Source organism: Nymphaea colorata, chromosome 7 (genome assembly GCF_008831285.2).
Source record: "Nymphaea colorata isolate Beijing-Zhang1983 chromosome 7, ASM883128v2, whole genome shotgun sequence".
NCBI classification, from domain to species: domain Eukaryota; kingdom Viridiplantae; phylum Streptophyta; class Magnoliopsida; order Nymphaeales; family Nymphaeaceae; genus Nymphaea; species Nymphaea colorata.
The window spans coordinates 19,487,792-19,509,321 of NC_045144.1; the positions used below are offsets into that span (position 1 = coordinate 19,487,792).

At 41.6% G+C, this 21,530-nt stretch overlaps 1 protein-coding gene across 2 annotated transcripts in view; it reads right to left on the reverse strand.

The window, feature by feature from the left end:
• Positions 1–2,350: 2,350 nt before the first annotated feature.
• LOC116257985 (agamous-like MADS-box protein AGL9 homolog) overlaps positions 2,351–21,530 on the reverse strand; it is a 38,760-nt gene continuing 19,580 nt past the window's right edge. The window contains exons 2-3 of one of the 2 annotated variants that reach the window (XM_031635031.2): positions 5,134–5,206; positions 2,351–2,761 (exon numbers count right to left, since the gene is read on the reverse strand). In XM_031635031.2, the coding sequence (XP_031490891.1) occupies positions 2,660–2,761; positions 5,134–5,206 (175 nt within the window). In that variant the 3' untranslated portion in view covers positions 2,351–2,659. Of the gene's footprint in view, positions 2,765–5,133; positions 5,207–21,530 lie in introns of both variants that reach the window. The other variant, XM_031635029.2, reaches the window with a different exon arrangement.

Consider the following 21,530-nt stretch of genomic DNA (forward strand, 5'->3'; position numbering starts at 1 on the left):
AGTATGGAAATGGGTTGTTGGCAGGTTCAATAACAAGTGTCCCTCGGCATGACCCTCAAGCAGAGTTAGAACCGACATGCATTGAACGGTGTAATGTTTTCTTCAAAGTTGAGGTTTGGAAGAATCAGGGGCGAAGCTAAAAAAATTTCATAAGGCACTAAAGTTAAAAACCAAGTCCACACAAGTTTATGGGGCAGTATATGGGTCTCATAAGACTATCCCATATAACTAAGACTATCCCATATAACTGGACCTAAGTTCACCTAAATTCAAGCTCTAAATTTAAGGTTTTATAGTAGCTTTATGCGACACATTGAGACCCCATCTATCTCTGCCCCTGGGAACAATCACATGCTGAAAGGGATCTGTATCAGTTGTCATACTAGGCTTATGTTAGTAGTTTTGACATTACCAGCAATAGTAGTCAACTAGATAAAAATGAGCATGACATAGATGTAATGATAAAGTGGCAATACATGATTTTGTTGCAGTTTTAATAAAACCTTAACAAGTTAGACTATTCCTATTCACTTATTCATTGAATGCACATTGTCCTATACAGGAGAATTCTATGCAGCCATATGCCGAATGTTGTTGGATGATTAAAAAATAAAAATTCATTACTGAAAGCACCACAAATTGTTGTTAAAAGCTCCAAGAAACACCTTCATTATCCAAAAATGATTTACAAGCATAGCGCTTATATCTTTGCAACTTTTAGTTTCCTCTCAGCAGGAAAACGCTTCAAATTGTTGTTGTTGCAGCTTTTGTAGGAAACTTTTAACAGAGTTTAACGAATACTTATTGGCGATCAGCCATATGCTTGGCCATTGGCTTGGTAGAAGAATGCCGGATAGGACTAGAAACCAAGTCCGTTTCATCGTGTATTTCACAATCAGCCGCGAGCGCGTCCTGGAGGCTTGTGTTCCTTATATGTAGTAGACGGGCGCGGATACACTCTTCCTACCGTGCACACCATCATGGTCAACTTCCATTTTCAAGTACACTAAATATAAGTAGTTTCTAAATGTGTGCTCCCTCCTAGTTTTTATCTCGTTCTTAATGTCCCTAGAAGGGGTCAGGACTGATCGGACCACAACTATTTCAGAGTATTCGTGAACAATTAGTTGTTTTAATAACGAGTAAGAAGTGTTTATCTTTTGGATGGGCAGAAGTCGTCAAAGGGTGGCCAAAGCCCTCCTTCCTTCCCTCCACCCTCAGGGCAGAACCCAAGTAAACTCATGATACACCCATCAACTACAATGTTGAATAGCCATCTTTTTCTACTCCAAGAAAATTAAACCGGACGACCAGACTCACACCAGCCAATTAACCCAACCAGCTAAGATAAATCCCACAAAGTTAAAGAACTTTCCTCTCAATCAAAAGAGATGTTACCTAACCCACTGTGTCATTTGTTTCATACCCATTTCCAGGAGCGGGAACCTTGAATTTCAAATCCTTTCTTCTGCATATTGGTGTTGCTCAGGATTTACTGAATTGATTATTCATCAAAGGACTTTTACGAATGGTTTTTGGTGGTACAATCATTTGATAAACCAATCATGCTTTGATAGCTAATTAAAGTCAATAGAATCTCATCTCGCCTTTTGCATAAGACCTCTAAAAGCTTGCACTTCTGATCTCCCATAAACAAACTTTGTCATTCTGCCTAAGTGGAGGGTGGAAAACACATTTACTTCATTAAAAAAAGATTTAAGAAGAAGACGACTACGTAACTAGACGTTGTTTCATCAATCTTCTGCCCACATATATTGAAGAGAACGGCAGCAATGCAACATCTAGCTTAACAACTGAAAGTAGATGAAGTTATCTGACGTGCAACCCTCTTAACGCGAAACACTAACAGGAACACTCAAGAATCCCTGAATTCCTGGCTACCGTCCACCAGCAAAATAATGGACAAAGGCCGGTGTGCGTCCCGGTGATATTTCATATTGAGAGAAAGCTTGACTGCTTGGAAAATTAACTTGTTTGTGAAGACAGAAGTCTGCGTCATAGAAGAGTCATGCAAACAGTTTCCCCGGAAGAGTCCAACATCCCGAACATTTTCTCCTGGCTTAATACATGTAACCTACAGTTTTCAGGATTTTTTGTCCTCCCTCAAAGGATCTGACTAAAAATATAGGATTACTAGATCAACCAACCAAAAATAAATATCCAGGCAACCAAACATGCTCTAAAGAGGTAACTCAGACTTTTTATCCCATTTAAATGGTTAGCACGGTCGAACGGCTATGAAACCGTGCCATGGTTCCGGTGCCCATCAGATGGCATCAAAAGATGTTGAATGCCACTGATCTTCAAGTCAAGGGCATGCACTATACTCTTGAGGTTTTTCATGGTTATTCAGTGGTAAAGGCATAATCTTCATCTAACTTGAAATTGTTACAGTAGATAAAGAGCTTACTAAGCTATCTTACAAGGATTCAGCAATGAAGAACACTAAGAATGCTGACTAATGAGTACTAGTACACAAGGCAGCTTATTCGTGGAGTCACAAAATAACCACAGTGATATCGGAAGGCCAAAGCCTACACTTTGATGGATGCTGCAAGCTTGTTCTCCTTCTCCCGCATACTTGCCGTACTTCCATGAAAGCTTTTAGGGTCACTGCTATTTGAAATCAGGCGCACCGTCAAGGAGATGCAGATGGCGGGAGCCCAAGGCTGAGGAAGTTATCCAGAGGCTCCTTCTGTGCTGATTGTGGTAAATGTGGGACTTCTGGCTCTGCCCTCCTCTTCTGATTATGTGAGATCAAACAAAGTTAATTAATTGCACAAAACTTGTCTCTTTCTTTTCTTATTTTTGCAATTTTTTTTATATTTAGACGTGTGAAAGCAATTCAAACAATGAACTATTAAACTCCCAGCTTTAAGCTCCACCAATAGCAGAGCGCCATCTGCAATCAAAATAGGACTTGCTTCTCTCCCATGTTCTGTATGTTTTCTAACTACACACGCAAAGCCAGCCAAACAAAGGGCACTTGAATTCCAAATTCGATTCTCAAGTCTCAACAACAGCAAGTCCACCAACTATAAGCTTTCAGACAAGGTTAACCTTGCAGTGCTTTAACACAGCCATGAAATGCATACGCCATCATCTTGTTATCAAACCCTGACTTTTTTTTATCTCCTTTTTCATACTACTGAGCAATCACCATAAAATAAACAATTTAACCTTATAATGAAAGAAGAAACAAAGTATATTTGAGTGGACATTTTTCATGTGCCACAAAGATGGCCTATCTTATTCATGCCAAAATAGGGAGAAATGAAGCACAAAAGCATCTGAAAGACGGTGGAGAGAGAATAGTGACAAACAGAAACAAATAAAATCTAGGATAGAAGTCCTGAAGTACACTCAACTGGCAGGCTGGCAGCCAATTGGTCATGCTAGACCGACCATTCAAGAAATGAAAGATTAGCAAAAAGAAACTAATTAAATTTAGCTCAAGTCTAAGATCAGTACAAGTTACACGGTTGAAGCATGACAGAAGCCATATCCCATTTTAAATAAGTAAATTACAAGACTGCCCAAAAACATGTCATATATCAGTGCCAAAAAATCTGTTATCTACCATGCCCTAAAATATCAAGAATTCAACTCCACCTACACCACTTTAGTACGAGGGTCTCTTTCCGGACTTATCCCTTGTTGTCAGTAACGGACCTTTGCACTTTTAAGAGATCCATCCTTTAGCTTGGATTGCAGCTTTGAGCTTATTGTAGTTGCTTAGCCCACACAAAACAAGTTTCACATTTTATAAGTGTGCCACTCCATCAACGACCTTCTTCTCCAGTTTGAAGGGTATTAATGACATTTTCCAACAGAAAAAAATTTGTGATTGGAACATTTAACCTCCAAGGACTAATATGAAACCACTAACAAAGGCCGGGATGCATTTGACAATAGCTACAAGGTAGAGATGACTCAATTTTGAAGGTCCAAAAGCATCATGATCCAAACTGTTGGTTCATCTCCTTTGTGGGTACTCAAGATTGAAGCTCCCAAGCCAAAATAAATAAGGCAGTTCAATACAACGAATGCTTCACGTGACAATTTGGTTGAAGCAACGATGGTGTGCATGATATTGAAACACCCAAGAACTAATACATACTAAAGTACTCAATTACCAACAGATAGCAAGTGGATTAGCTATGCCATACCATCGTAAACTAATTAATAATTTTTAAGTTAATCAAGTTAAATGAGTTGTCTGCCACTGGAAAGGCTCTTAACCAATTATGCCTTTGAGTTATGACTTTTCTGCTTTCATCTGAACTCGTAAGACCAAAATCACAGGCAATAATCAGACAAGAATAATATAAGGCTAAGTGTGTAACCGTTTTCCTAGATTCTGCAGAAACCTGGACATGTTAAACTTGTGACGAGAGAATTCCTGTAATGATGTTATGGAAAAGTACTTGCTAATAATAGGATGATAGTGTGCTTTGTTGCAACATCTTAAACTAAAGTACTTGCCTATAATGAAACCCAGTTGCAAACATTATTAATTCATCAAAATGAAGAAAATTAAGGTTAGTCTCACAGGTCTCAGGCCATACTCCGGCCACAGATAGAGTCTTTGCTTTCAATAAGAATCTTTCCCTTTAGTCTCACAGGTCTCAGGCCATACTCCGGCCACAGATAGAGTCTTTGCTTTCAATAAGAATCTTTCCCTTATTATTTCTTTGAATTCTTTCAGATAATATTCTGAGGTCAGCCCCAGCATGTACCAATACGCTAACTCTTTGTTCCTGTTCCTTTACTGATTTCATAACTGATTAGCAAGCAAGCTTTGTTTCACGTTTACATTACTACAGAGTAGATCAAAGTTCATCAAATTTGTACCGCAATAATGCAATACATCCTCGTTTCACGCTATTGCAGTGCTGAAATACTGCAAGAGTCTACATACCAAACTTCTAGGCATGATAAAAAGGTTTTATTTAGCCTCATGCCATGAATCGTGCTAGGTAGATAGTTTTGTAAAATTGATTATATAAATGCACAATGTTTTCCTTAACATAAACGCAATCCAGGAGTTCAAAAAATTTGAAAGTACAGCTACTAGCATTATTTCACTAACCAAATCCATTAAAGTCTTACCACTTCTTCACTGCTGATCAAGTCCTTCGCATGGTTTACGTGCTGTTGATAGCGGTCAAGCGTGTTGGTCATACTGCAACAAATAGATGCAAGTTCCTTAACTCTTTTCAACATCTTAAGCTAATTTTCCAATCAAAACCAGAATAAAAATGTCAACTATTTCAATTACTTTAAAACCGCACAAAATATGAAGAAAAATTGCACCTATAATATGTTTGAAAACTCCTATATGGTTCATACAGACGGCATTTTTTTTCTCAAAGAGAATAAGATACGTACAAAGAAATTGAACTTTTATGGGAAGAAAAAAAATTGATCCCATTCATACTCTGTTCAGTGAGTTCAATCCTTTGCATGAAACTTCTTTTAAAAGCTAAAAGGTAAGACTGTCCTATCTACCTCCTCCATACAGACCAAGTTATGATATATAGCCCTTTCAGCCATCTCCATCAACGAAACACAATGACTACAGCAATCGACTGTGATAATTGGAAGTGCATAAAAACAAGAAATATGCACACACTTGTGGATGAACTGTGAGAGTAAGGAACAAGTAGAAATATAGTAATTTCTAATGTGAGTCTTTCCAGCATCTATTGTACTGAAGCAAGTTAAATTATGCAGTGACAAACCAATTACCTCCAACTTTGTCAAAAGCACTATTTTAACGTCTGATAACACCAGAACTTTCTGTACACCAAAGATTGGGATGAATATAGAGGTCTTGTGATCAATGTACACTAAACCAAGGTTTCATTATCATAAATTTAACTTTTATATTGTTATATGATTTGTATTCCAACAAATAGTTAGAACCAACGAAGCACCAAAAGGGGAGCTCAAGCGTTATGATATATATTAGGGAAAAAAAAGTTGTAAAAACACCATCATATCAAAGGTCTCAAGCAAAAAACTAAAAAGAAGGGATAGCCAGGTAGTATGGGGCAAACGACAAGTGTGATGGAAAAGAAAAAAGAAAACCTTAAAAAGGAATCATAATTTTTTTTGCTTTTTTTGTTTCTTTTTCCGCCAAATTAGTGTGATCTGCATTGAAACCTCCAACCTATGCCCAATTCAAAAAGATTAGTCCAAAAAAATCGGCTGCCTTCGATTCGGCCCCTGCAGCCAATTGCGGGTTGCAGGCTCATAGCCAGGGAAGGTAAAACTGCATTAGAAAACCAAAAAAGAAAAAAGAAAAAGAAAAATTAGTGGAACACTTTATATGATGAAAAGAAAAACTGTGCCAGGGCTAGAGATTGCAAGTGGATGCAGTACAGGACGAGCAAGATTGAGAATGCCAAACATGTTATATTATGAACCCACATTACTTTACACTTCGGAGATTACCAACACTTGGATGGGCACATATGTGCCTAATGGGGTCAGGCTCACTGATACAACTGATACACTGTACAACTACATATCTTGGACAGATCTGCCTATCCAAGGTGAGCAACTTTAAAAGTTCAAAATGTCAAACCCTCAATAGTAGCATATACATTCCATATATATGTGACATGTTTCCAGAGCTATTCATTGTTAAAGCCATTAATTGCAAACATTGTAAATAAATAACTAAATAACATACATGTAATCCTATGCAGATATGTTGCAGTGTGGGCTTCCTAGGAATTTCCTACACTTCGCCCGAAGCAAAACATGGAACCGTGCTCCTACTAAGTTGTGTAAAAAAGGCGGTTGTTAAAATGGTACACTAGGCTGCTGAGGACTTCCAAATGAAAGACCTGCTCAGGAACATGACCTAGAGTGTAACCTAGAGCTTTTCGGGAAGCTTGTTGACCACTTGATGAAAAAGAATGTAAGTAACATTCGCTGGATTTTGGGGTCTCGGGTCAGGTCCAATGGACTGACATGAGGTCGAGAGCTCTAATAGGGGAACTATCGCAGAATTTGAAGGTGTTTCTTCTAGGCGGAAGAATCCTAATCTGGGATAAGGGCTGTGTGTATGGGAGAGAGAGATTAGCATTTTCTTTTAATCAGCTTCAGCAGGTAGTGTGGAGCCACCAACTAGTATCAAAACCAGCCTCTTAAAACGCAAGTCGGCAGGTCTGGTTGGTTGATATGAAAAGGTGGAGAGTACCATTGCAAAGGTTAATCAGACATTGAACAGCATGGATGAGAAGTCGCGAAAGATGCTGGCGGAGCAATGTATCATGATAGAGCTGCTTGAAGCCTTCGCTTCAACACAGGCTGAATGAAACGAGTGATCAGGAAACACCCAACTCCAAGGTTAATCAGACATTGAAAACCAGGCTCAAACTTGGAGATAAAACTACTTCAAGAGATACACTCTTGAAGATACCAGCTGCTTCAATAAGTCACACAAACCAAACCCCAAATTAGAGGTGAAAGAAACATATATTGATCTCAAAAGATACAAAATATCAAGCCTAAAAGCCTACTCCTAAACAAGTGAACAGCTACACTATTTATAGAGGAGACTACATAAGGAGGAGAAGGATCTAGATGTTGGACTAGTTCCAACGGCTGGAAATCTAGCCGTTCGGACTAGTCCACCTCTAGTCAATAAGTTAAAAACAAGAGGGTAAAAATGAAAATCAACAAATACAAAATAAGAAAAATACACAAAGAAAGGAAAATTACATAAACAACCTAAGTACCCTAATATATGTAATATTAATATACATATATATAGATATATATATATATAGATTGGGATACATACATTCTAACACCTCCGCTCAAACTTATGGTGTAATGACCAAAAGTTTGCCAAGAAGAAATTGTAACCTGATAGCAGCAAGAGCCTTGATAAAGAAAGGTCCTAGTTGATATTCAGATGGAATTTAAGAGAGACCAATGCTTTTCTGAAGAAACTCTTCACGAACATAATGACAGTCCATCTCTATATGCTTTGTTCTTTCATGAAATATGTGATTACTAGCAATATAAATTGTACTTTTGTTGTAACAACAAAGCTTGACAGGATCCGCGAGATGAATTCCCATATCATTCAAACAACTTTTGAGCCACATAATTTCTATTGTTGTAGATGCCATGGCTCGATATTCAGCTTCAGTTAATGATAGAGACACCTCGTTATGTTTCTTGCATCGCCAAGAAATTAACGAATTACCTTAAAACACACAAAAGCCAATGGTAGAGTCATTATTAGGATCTCCACCCCAATCAGCATGTATATAAGCAATTAATTCTAATGTAGAAGAGGAAGATAAGAAAAGTCCTTTGTTGACTGTGTTCTTCACATAACGCACAATTTGGATTGCCGCTTCCATGTGTACTGAAGTGGGTCTTTGTTGGAATGATTTATAACATGAACCGCATGAGCAATATCTGGTATGGTGATAGAGAGATAGAGAACACCAACAATTTGTCGAAAAGGAGTAGGGTTTCTAATATCTCTCAATCATCAATCTTCATTTTTAATCCTAGAGCTTTTGAGTCTCTACAATTTTGTTGTCTGAAATACCTGCTCTGTCAATTAATTCACTAGTAAACTTCATTTGCGAAAGCAAATAACCTCTTTTGCTATAGGCAACTTCAATTCCAAGAAAATATGTTAGTCTTCCCAAATCAGTCATTTGAAAGCAATTCTTAAGGAATTGTTTTATCTCTATGATTCTTTTATCATCACTGCCAGTGATTACCATATCTTCAACATACAACAAAACAATTATGCCTACAAAAGTGTTTTTCACAAACATGACAGTATCTGAATAGCAAGGTTGAAAACCTTGATCAAACATAACACTACTAAATTTGTCAAACCAAGCTTCAGAACTTGTTTTAAACCATAAAGAGCTTTCTTAAGTCGTAACACTTTGTCCTGAGGTAGGTCAAGTCCATGAGGGGCGCTCAAGAAAACTTCTTCATTTAACTTGTTCCTCATCATTAGAATCATCATCATCATCGAAATCAGTCCATATAAAAACATAATCTTCTAGTTGTTTGGGTTTACTTTTAAAACCATCTTCATCTTCCAAAAAGATCACATTTCTAGTAACATAGGCTTTATCTCCTTCAATAGCATAACATCTACAACCCTTTTGTGTTTCTGAGTATCAAATGAACACACAATTAATAGCTTTTGAGGAAAGTTTATCATCTTTGTTACTTAAAACAAAACATTTACAGCCAAAAACTTTAAGTCTATCGTAATTTGGCTTAATATTATATAATTTTTCAAATGGACAAATATGTTTCAAAATTTTGGTAGGCATTCTATTAATCAAGTAGGTTGATGTCAAAACAGTTTCAGCCCAAAAATTTTTAGGATTTTTTTGGATAAAAGAAGTGCTTTTGTGGTTTCAATAATGTATCTATGTTTTTGTTCAGCCAATCCATTTTGTTGTGGAGTCTTTGAGCAAGAGGTAAGACCTTCATTTTTGCTTTGATACAATCATTACAACAAAAATTCTTTTGACAATGTTTTTCCAAAAAGGGAAGATAAGACAGTTTCTCTAAATTTGAATGTCCAAGTCTTTGGTGTCAAGTTTGGATATCACATTCTTTGACAATATTGCATGAAGGTCTTGAAAGGTCCAAAAATTCAATGTAGTAAAGATCGTTTGTTTTAAAACATTCCTCAATCGTCTTCTTGGATAAACGGCCCTGTATCAAGCATTTACATTGTGAGAAAACTATATCAAAATCAAGGTCAGCTATTTGTGAAACGGATAGTAAATTCAAGTTCAGTTTAGGAATACATCTTAACTTGGGGCACTTCTAAAATTTTGGATTCAAATGTTTGATCAAGATTTCCAATAAAGTCAATTTCAAGAGGAGTTCCATCAGCCATTTTCACAAAAGAATATGAATCATCTTTTAGTGCATTCGATGAGAAGGGATCCACAAGGAGTCATATGAAAAGATGCACCCAAATCAATCATCTAAGAAGACTTACTTGATGAAGTAGACGCAACGGTAGCTCCCAATGTTGAAGGTGTGCCTCCTCCCTTAAGCAAAGGTTGAATGGTTTCAATAGGTTTTGGTTGGAGAGCACTTTTGAGTTGATCAAGTTGAAAGAAAGTTAATTCTTTCTTTTCTACTTGGATAGGAGCAGCCACATTACTTATCTTGTCAAAACTTCTTACCTTTGGACATTTGAGTTTCATATGTCCTTCTTCTTGACAATGGTAATAAACAATTATCCCTCTTCCTCCTTCATTTGTTCGGTTGACATGTGGAGGTCGATAAGGCTTTAGTAGGCCCTCGGCCTAGATGTAGCAAGAACATTGTTTGCTTTTTCCCGATCAAGACAAAGTCGATTCTCTTCCCTTTGAAATTCAGCAATCGCATCATTTATAAATGGTGTTTTAGAATGGTAGAGCAAGGAAGTCTTAACACACCATCAAATTCTCTTGAGCAAAATTTAATTTTGAAATCTGCCCACTAGTAGCATTGTCAACATCAGTTAATATCCATGTAATAATCTTGTGATGACCTACATTCCATTCTTTCCACTTTTTATTGTACTCAACCACAACCTTTTCTTTTTCTATACCATCTAATTCCTCAGCCTTTCCATCAACAACTTTGGTAAAAAATTGTAGAAATATGCAACGGAAGAGAGGAAAAAGAAGAGGCACACGATATACGTGGAAAACCTCAAGAAGAGGTGAAAAACCACGGAGAAGCTCTAACCTAGGGGCAAAACCGCAACCCTAGGAGAGAGAAAATATATTCCACTTAATCAACAACACAACACAAAGTGGGATTATAAGGGGGAACCCGCCTAGGGTACCGAGCCACCCTCGGTTCCCGTGCCCATGGAACCGGGTCCATATCCAGACCCGGTTCCCTTACACAAGATATTCTAACACTCCCCCTCAAGCTTGGCATACATGTCAAACATGCCAAGCTTGCTTACATTTTTCTCAAACTGAGATGTACATAAGGATTTGGTTAAAACATCAGCAATCTGATCTTCTGACTTCATATAAGGCAGGATCAACTCCTTAGAATCAATGCGTTCCCGTATGAAGTGGCGATCAATCTCCACGTGTTTGGTTCTGTCATGCAGGACGGGATTATTTGCAAGGTTAATCGCAGAACATCTTCATCTTCTCTTCCATTTCAATTCCAATATCTGCTAGAAGGATCTTCAACCATAGCATTTCTGTAACTCCCATAGCAACTGCCCTGTATTCAGCCTCAGCACTGGATCTAGAACAAACTTCCTGCCTTTTACTTCTCCATACAACCAGGTTACCCCCTAGAAAGATGCAGTACCCTGTAGTAGACCTCCTCGTATCAGTGCACCCTGCCCAATCTGCGTCAGAGTATCCTTCAATATTAAGTTGGTCTTGCTGATTATACAGTAATCCCTTCCCTGGGTCATTCTTCAAATACCCTAACACTCTTTCTGCACTCTTCCAGTGACAATCAGTAGGAGCATGCATAAACTGACTCAACACATTCACAGCATAGGTGATATCAGGGCGAGTGAGGGTAAGATAGATGAGCTTACCAACCAACCTTTGATACCGGCCTTTTCCTTTCTCATCCAGGATGTTGCCAGTCTTGATGCTTATCTTCGTACCAGACTCCATTGGAGTTAGAAAGGGCCTACATCCAAGTTTACCTGTCTCCTTTAAAAGATCCAGGGTGTACTTCCTTTGGCTCATAACAAGCCCTGTCTCTGATCGAGTAATCTCTATCCCCAAAAAGTACCTTAGTTTACCCAAATCTTTCAGATCAAATTCAGCAGCTAACCTCTCCTTCATCGTCACCTGTGACAATCATATCATCAACATATACAAGAAGGAGACTCACCAAACCATTTCTCTGCTTAATGAATAGGGTGTGATCACCATTTCCCTGTTTGTACCCATTAGTCTTCATCACTATCCTCAGTCTTTCAAACCAAGCTCTAGGAGACTGCTTTAGTCCATACAAGGCTTTCTTGAGATGACAACATCTTCCGCTTTGGGCATATCCAGGGGGCATGCTCATATAGACCTCTTCTTCTAGACGGCCGTTCAAGAATGCGTTCTTGACATCAAGCTGGTCCATGCTCCACTTCTTTTGCACAGCAAGTGCTAAGATGACTCTCACGGTTTTCAGTTTGGCAACAGGAGCAAAAGTTTCAAGATAATCAATACCATATTTCTGACTGAACCCCTTTGCAACAAGGCGAGCATTATACCTTTCCACAGTACCATCAGGTTTGTACTTCACACTAAACACCCACTTGGAACCAACTAAATGAGTGTCCTTGAGGATATCAACTTCCCACGTGTTGTTCTTTGCCAAGGCATTCATCTCCTCTGTCATGGCCTGTAGCCATTTAGGATCCTCTTTGGCATCTTCCACACACCTGGGGATCACAGACTTAGACAAGGATGTAATAAAGCATTTGTAATTCTTACTAAGTTTCGCATAAGAGACAAATCTCTGAATAGGGTGAGAAGTACATGACCTGGTTCCCTTGCGCAGGGCTATGGGAAGCTCTTCATCTACCGAACTTGGATCATCCGGGGAACTCACAGGATTGGGATTGGTTACATCAACACCTTCAAACACATCTGTCTTCTTCCTGACGTACACCTGGCCGAACAGATGATCACGGGCTGTGGGCTGATCATCCACAGAGCTCCCTTGCATAGGGCTGTCGCTATCACTTCTGATTGTCTCTGTCACATTGTGGCTGACCTTGTACTCTAAAAAATCCATAAACTGAACCAGCTGGTCTGAGGAATACTCTTCCACACTTTTCTCTATACACTCCCTGAAGAGGATTCACAAGAAAATACGTCTCATGTTCATGAAAGGTAACATCCCGAGAGACATAAATTTTGGAGGTAGTAGGGTCAAGACACTTATAGCCCTTCTGAGTTGGAGAATACCCCAAGAAGACAGCTTTGACGGACCGATGATCAAGTTTCTTAAGGGTTGGACTATGGTCATGAACATAGCAAGTACACCCAAACACACGAGGAGTAAGAGGCCACGGGTTATGAGTGGGCCTAAGAACAGAGTAGGGAGAACGACCATTCAACACACGAGTAGGCATACGGTTAATCAGATGGGCACTAGTGAGAAGAGCATCACCCCAGTAGCGCTTAGGAACATGCCTATGAAACATAATGGCACGGGTGACTTCTAATAAGTGGCGATTTTTCCGTTCGACCACGCCATTTTGAGGAGGTGTGTAACTACAGGATGTCTCATGAATAATACCCTTGCTCCTCAAGAAATCATCGATAGACTGGGAGACATACTCCCGAGCATTGTCGGTGCGGAAAGCTTGAACAGAGGTCTGAAATTGAGTCTCAACAAATGCAACAAAATTTTTGACAATGATGGGAACTTCACTACGTTCTTTCAACAGGTACACAAACGTACAACGGGAGTAGTCATCAATAAGAGTCATAAAATAATGAAAACCACGACAAGTGGATACTCCCGAAGGACCCCAAACATCAGAGTAAACCAAAGCAAACGGACGAGTGGTTTTATTGAGAGAAATAGGATACGAAGCCCTGACATGTTTAGCCAACTGGCAAACTTCACATGAGAACGAATCAACCGAAACAGAAGTAAAAAGCCTTGAAAACAACTTCTTGATCAACTGGAAAGGGAGATGCCCAAGACGCTCGTGCCAACGCATAATGGTAGATCTGTCTTCTATGCCTGACAACTGTCCACTAGTGGCTGAGATCAAGGCAGACGCAACTTGCACGGGCAGTCTGTAGAGTCCATCAATAACCGAACCAATCGCAATCTTCTTCCCCGTCACCAAGTCCTGCAGGGAACAATGATCAGCAGAAAAGATTAGATTACAATTGAGTTCTCTGGTAATACTGCTGACAGATAACAAGTTCACAGGAATATTGGGAACATGAAGAGCATTATGAAGATGATATTTATTCAACAAGGACAAACTCCCTTTTCCAGCCACAGAAATAGAAGACCCGTCAGCCATAGACACGCGTTGCTGCCCTGAGGACAATTGGTATTCTTGAAACAGCTTAGGATTCCCTGTCATATGATGCGTAGCCCCACTGTCAACAATCCAATCACCAAGTAAGGGATTACCTTGATCGCTTGTGGCTACAAGAGCTTGAGCTAATTTCGCTCCTTCGGACGTGGAAGTTTCCTCTTGCGTAGTAGACAGCCGACTGATATAAGCTTGTAATTCCTTGATTTGATCGGAGGAAAGTTTTGATTTTTCAACAGTTGAGGAACCACCCTGACTAGAGTCAGGAACAGAAGAACCCCGCCGACTAGAAGGAGGGCGACCACGAACAAGTCTCTTCTCAGGATGAATATCCCAACAAAAATCCACAGAATGCCCCAACTTGTTACAATGACTACAACGTCGAACAGAACGTTGTCCAATCCCAAAGGCACGGCTAACAAACGCTGAGGGAGAGCTCCCATGGCTGGAGTCAATATGCATAACTCGACGACGTTGTTCCTCAGATTCCACTCGGGCATACACCTCCTCAATCCCGGGAATCTCGTCACAATTAAGAATTTGGCTCCTAATGGATTCAAATTCATCACGTAAGCCTCCAAGGAAAATAAAAGTCCGGTCCATCCATTCTTTGTCCCAGTACAGGGCATCATCAGAACCACAATGTCAATCATCATTCACATGGTAGTCTAGTTCCTCCCATTTAGTCTTCAGGGCTGCAAAGAAAGAAGCTACAGACAAGTCACCCTGTTTAAGAGAGTAGATGCTACGTTTGATTTGATACGCACGCAATACTCTCTTCTTACGGCCATACATCCTCGCAAGCACAGTCCACATGTCGTATGCAGTCGATTTATGCAAGATCAGAGGCTGAATATCTGCAGAAACAGAACTAATGATCCATACTTTCACCTGACTGTCTTCCAATACCCAAGTTGCCCATCGCGGATCCGTTTTTGAAGGTGCAGGTTTCTCCCCAGTAATATAAGGCAGGCGACCACGACTGGTTATCCCGATTTCTAGGGCAGCAGACCAAGAGAGATAGTTGTCCTTGTTCAGCCGGATGGAGGTGACTTGAACAGGCAAGTTCTCGCTCTTGGTAATGTTGCCCGTATCTAGGGCATCATCGATCTTGGGAGTCATCGCATCGGCCATCACAATCACTAAAGAGAAGCTATGCCCAGCACCAGAGACGACAGACAAGAGGCAGCGGAGGCGGAAGAGTTACTGGCGGTGATAGCAAGGACGGCTGCGACGGCGACGATGACGCCAGGCGACGGCTCACGCCGGCGAAACAGGAAAGATGACGGCACTGAAAATAACGCCGGCGACGGCACTGGAACAGGCGGCAGCGCTGAAAAAAGACCGCCGGCAGCGGCGCTGGAAACTGGCGGCGGCGCTGCAACAGGCGGCGGCTTGGGAACAGGCGGCGGCGCTGGAAGTGGCGGCAACGACGAGAGACGAGCAGCGGCAGAAACGATGAAAACGCACGATCACAGAGCAAAACCCACACACGGTGGCTCTGATACCATGTAGAAATATGCAACGGAAGAGAGGAAAAAGAAGAGGCACACGATATACGTGGAAAACCTCAAGAAGAGGTGAAAAACCATGGAGAAGCTCTAACCTAGGGGCAAAACCGCAACCCTAGGAGAGAGAAAATATATTCCACTTAATCAACAACACAACACAAAGTGGGATTATAAGGGGGAACCCGCCTAAGGTACCGAGCCACCCTCGGTTCCCGTGCCCATGGAACCGGGTCCATATCCAGACCCGGTTCCCTTACACAAGATATTCTAACAAAAATAATTGAGGTTCAATTTTTGTCTCATCAACTAGTCCCCAAAGGCTTTTTACTATGAATGAAATGTTTCATAATTCTTGTAACACCCCAGAAGTTTAGTCCCGTATCGAAGATTGTGAGGGATCTTCAAGGGCTTATAAATGGGGGCTATTAATGAGATGATTGTCCTGGTTCCTAGCCTTTTTAGGATTGGAACCGAAACTGCTAGGGGGCGGGTTGGGATCCGTCGGACCAGGGGCCCGAGCCCGGGAGTGGGTCGGGTTGTTATTTTGGTATCAGAGCCATGGCAAACCCCATTATGGATGTGAGTTAAAGCCTATCTGTGAAGCCGTGTTGCCCAGGTACGCATTTGTTTGATTAGTTGGTTATTGTAGTTTTGATTTTTCAAGTATAAGTATGTAATGTGATCTATGTTTTGAACTTCGTGCTAACGCACATTGTGATTTGACTTGTGAGTTTGGTATTAATCGTGATTTGAGATTAAAGGATCTTGTTTGTACAGATGGAATATCATCGTAGGGGTAAGAAGCGAGCTGGGCCGTCTTCAGAGGCACATAGAGAGCCCAACCCAACCCATTCTGATGCGCATACTCCGCGGGGTGACAGTGCGTCAGAGCCCCAGTATGCCCAGCTAGGTGGGGGTGCCCAAACCCCACCGAGACAGACTCCGCCAGTGGATCAGCAGACTATATTGCTGACCACGTTGCAGACGCTGACCACGTTAATGCAGTCTATGGTCGGTAATCAGAGGAGTAATGCATCTCCTTCGAGGGACACCAGTGCTCCAGTTCGGGAGAAGGCAACGGCAGTGTCTTATCAGCGGTTTATGGCGATGCAGCCGCCTATCTTTTCAGGAGGGGGCAGTCATGACAAGGCAAAGGACTGGATTGAAGAGGTTGAACGTATTTTTGGGCTTCTGAAGGTGCCAGAAGAAGATAGAGTGAACTATGGCTCCTATTTGTTGAAGGGTGATGCCAAGAATTGGTGGCAATCTACTAGTGAAATTCGGTTCGCTGGCCAAGGGTCAATCTCATGGAAGCAGTTTAAAGATTCCTTCTTCAGCACATACTTTCCAGTGTATGCCAGAGACAAGAAAATACAAGAATTTCTAGATTTGCAGCAGAATCAGTCGAGCTTAGAAGAGTACATTACGAGATATCGGCACTTGGAGGTGTATTGCCCACACCTTTACACTACAGATGAGGCCAGAGCGGGCAAGTTTGTGCGTGGGCTGCGAGATGGACTACGAAGCAAATTGTTGACAAGTAGTAGAATAGTACATTACGAGATATCGGCACTTGGAGGTGTATTGCCCACACCTTTACACTACAGATGAGGCCAGAGCGGGCAAGTTTGTGCGTGGGCTGCGAGATGGACTACGAAGCAAATTGTTGACAAGTAGACCTCGTGACTTGGATGAGGCGGTTACAATGGCACGATGCATAGAAGAAGATTTAGGAAATGTGATGAAAGTTTAGGAAATGGAAGAGCGGAAACTTTGTCATCCATTGAGCACGTACAACAAAAATAATCTACTTACAATTTTTGGAGAAGCTTGCTGCCACGTGAAAAAAAATGATCACAACAACAAAAGGAAATCAGTCACAAGCACAGCAGCCAAGGAAGTTTGAGACGATAGTATCAAAACAGTCACAAAGATCACCGAGGAGCCACGAGAAACAATCACCAAGGGCCAGTCACAAAGATCACCGAGGAGCCACGAGAAACAATCACCAAGGGCCAGCAAGAAAACAACACATCTTGTGCAAAACTGCAGCCAACACTTTCGTCGAACAGTTGGTGTGCTTCATAGCTCCAAAAGGCAGCATGAACTGATTCTTCAAGATTTGAAAATCAGCAAATCGAAGAGCCAAACCACGGATAAAACTACTTCAAGAGATACACTTGAAGATACTAGCTGCTTCAATAAGTCACACAAACCAAACCTCAACGAGAGGTGAAAGAAACATATACTGATCTCGAAAGTTACACAATATCAGGCCTAAAAGCCCAGTCCTAAACAAGTGAACAACTACACTATTTATAGAGGAACCTACATAAGGAGGAGAAGGACCTAGACGTCATTGCTGCCGTCACCAGCATCCACGGAATCCATCTCGCTGGCATGCGAAACCTGGAGAAGTTCCCATCCGATCGACCTCTGCCTGCGGATTGGCCGCCCACCGGTGAGCATGGACCTAGGGGCGGCTACCCGCCGCCATCGTTTACCCACCATCACCTTTGTCTGAGGCGGAAAGTGAAAACCACGAGCAAACCCTAAGGAGAAATCTCCTAAGGAGAAATCTCAAGGCTTCGCCAGGGCCCAATGGTCTGGGTCGGTCCCTTAAGGGACCAGTTCAAACCGAATCAGTTTTGGACCCAATTCGGGTTCATATTGCTTGATTATCTGGTATAGGAATCCGAATCCAGGTCCAAACTATATTGGACTGCCTTTTGAACCCGGTACGAGTTTACGAGGGCCCCTTAACCGGATTCAGACTTACTTGTCGTTATTGCATTTTACATTTACTTTGAACAAGTTGAAGTTGTTAAAAGGTTCATGTTGTTGTTTTTGCAAGCAAAGCTTGCCTCAATTGGTATTACAGTGATGCTTTATGGACCTCAAATGGTATCACAGTGATGCTTTACGGGCATTACTGTTTCACCATTAGTGGTGATGGCTCAAAGTTGAAAATAGTTGAAAGAAAAGTAAATATTTCTTCTTTAATGCTTTTGTCCTTGCATGTTCAGTTCTTGTTTACTTTCCTTGTCATTATTGCATTTTACACTTACTTTGAACTAGTTGAAGCTGTAAAAAGGTTCAGTTCAGATTGTCATTTCTGCAAGAAGAGCTTGCATCAATTGATATCAGAGTGAGGTGGCGCTTCCAATATCATTGTCCCAGCTATGCGCATGGCTGCAAAAGATAAGGAAAAAGCAAAGGACTGTGCAGCTACATAAAAGAAAGCTGTAGAGCCAACAACTGCAAATGAAGAAAACACAGCAGTGGAAACTGTATAGTCTGAAAAAGAAGGTGACAGCTATCAAGAACACGTCCAACAAACCCTAACAAAACATGACTCTGTGATCACTCACATCAAACATGATATTGTTGTTACAACCAGGAAGGTAGATTTCATCGCTCAAAGGCTTGACGAGTTCAGAGAATTGTTATGCTCTGTTTTGCAGAACACACAAAAACTTCATGTGCTTCCTACTATAAACGACCGTTTGGCCATCTATGCATCAGAAGCTGAAGGAGGAGAGCAGTCAGATTACCTTGCAAGAAACGTTAGGGTTTTGGACAGAACATGGAGCCGTGACTTAGTTGAGACTGCATCGAAAGGGGTTCCCGCTGGAGCTCCATTCTAGCTGCTACAACAGTACAACTATAGATAGACTGGAGGCGAGAAATCCGACCTTCATTACTTCGACTGGTGGAGTGGTTGAGAACCACAGCGGAGGGACATTCAACCATCATCGGATTGGGGAGGGTATGGTTGGATTTGATTATCAGTGGTCTACCCACCAATGAGCAGGCAAAGATGCCCTGTTCGACGAAGAAAGCATCGTTGGCGCCGGGTTTTCCTGTCACTTTGGGTGGCCAGAAAGAAGAATGACGAACGTCATCGGCTGGTGGTGATGCAAAAAACGTTGCTCACATCCACAAAATCCACCTCGCTCCTTCTGCAACTAGTAGGTGAAACCTAGCGGTGTTGCCATCTGATCGACCTTTGCCCATAGATTGGCCGTCATCTAGTGAGGACGGACTGAGAGTGGGAGGCAATGGGTCTTCCCGCCGCCGTCCACCCAACATGATCAAGGGTGGGAGATGGTGGTGCCCCACTCCCCTTCGTCGGTTTTCTCATTCCACCTTTGCCTGAGGTAGAAAGGGGAAACCACGAGCAAACCCTCGAGAGAAATCTTAAGGGTTTGTTAAGGCCCAACGGTTCAGGCTGGTCCCTTATGGGACCGTACTAACCGAATCGGGTTTCGGACCCGATTCATATTCACATCGCCCGATTCTTATAGGAATCGGAATCCGAGTCCAAACCATAATGGACTGCCTTTTTAACCCGGTACTGGTTCGAGGGTGCTCCTTAACTAGATTCAGATATACTTTCTTTGTCATTATTGCATTTTACATTTACTTCAAACAACTTGAAGTTGTAAAAAGGTTCGAAGCGGAGCTCACATCACTAAGTGTCTTGTGAAGCCAATGAAGTGGGGAGACTAGCAGCAGGCAACTTGTGAATAGCATGTTGAGTGGCGATAGGAAAAGGATGTTGGATATGAGCATTAATTAGGTTGGCTTTGGTGTTTTAGGTAAGCGAGGGTACTTGAGTATGGGTTTTGGTTATGTTGACGTGTTATATATGACTGGGTTTAGGTCTAGACACGATCCAACCGATTCTAAAAGGGCAGTCCATGTTGGGTTCTATTTGAGTAACCTATGAAACCGTAATTAGTGAGTTAATGAGAATTAAGAGAGAAAATGACCGACAACTGGTGAGCACCGAAATCATCTCCTAACATCGTGGTTTTTTCCTCGTGTTGAGGGTTTTCCATGTTATATTTTGTGTTTTCTGTGCTTTTTTTGTTCAACATAGTATCAAAGTCGAGCTTCTAAGCTCTTTTAGGACAAGAATCCAGCCGTTGCCGATGGTGCACTTTGGGGTCAGAGCCGAATTTTTGAGCTCTTTTTGGATGAGAATCCAGCCATTGCCGATGGTGTACTTTGGCGTCGACAACAAGATCGAACTTGCACAATACCTGTCGGCATCGCTTCCCATCTCGTGTTGTTGCTGGCGTGAAGTTCCACCGCTGCTATAGCCCGTCGTCCGTCGCCTCTTTCTGCCACCTTTGCTACTGCTGTGAAGCTCCCGGCGCTCGTCGTTCCCAGTGTTCTCTATTATTGCCCGTCGCCTCTTTTAGTTGAAGCTCGTCGACTCTTCTTGCCACCTCTGCTACTGCCATGAAGCTCCGACGTAGCCTCTGCTATTCCCAGCATCGCGGCTATCACCACTGTTGTTGCTAACAATCGCTCTCTACTATTGTTGTGGAGCTCTGGCGTTGCCCCCATCGACTCACTGTAGTTTCACCTGCTGTATTTTTCGTTGATTGTTGACCAGCAACAATCGAAGGATATCTGCCTCTACTGCCACTCTTCCACCATCGTCTTCCTTGTTGTCGTCATGGTCTACACTGGACGCACACCTCTCTGTTTTTTCCCTGGTACTCATAGCAGATTGTGGTGCATCTTCTTGTTGCAACGAAGCAGCCGTTGGTGCTTCCTCCTTAGTAGCATCGGCCATTAGTGAAACATATACTCTCAGTTGATTTACTGTTGTATTAGGATGGAAGATAAGAGGAAAACCCCTATTTATACAAGAACTGAGAGCATTCATGTTCAATTTACTACTAACTCATCAAGGATAATTATTTGCATTTGGTCAGCTGCCATCACTATGAGAATTGTTGGTCGCAGGCGAATGCTTATGTCAATGGGAAGAGGACTAAACCCCCTAAGGCTAGCCCAGCGTGGGAAGTGGTTCCTTGAGGACAACCAAGTTAAAACATGGGTTGTCAACTCTGTGTCTTCTAATATTCAACCTCTCATTCTTCATTCTTCAACGTAAGAGGGCTGTCTAGGATATGTGGGTTATC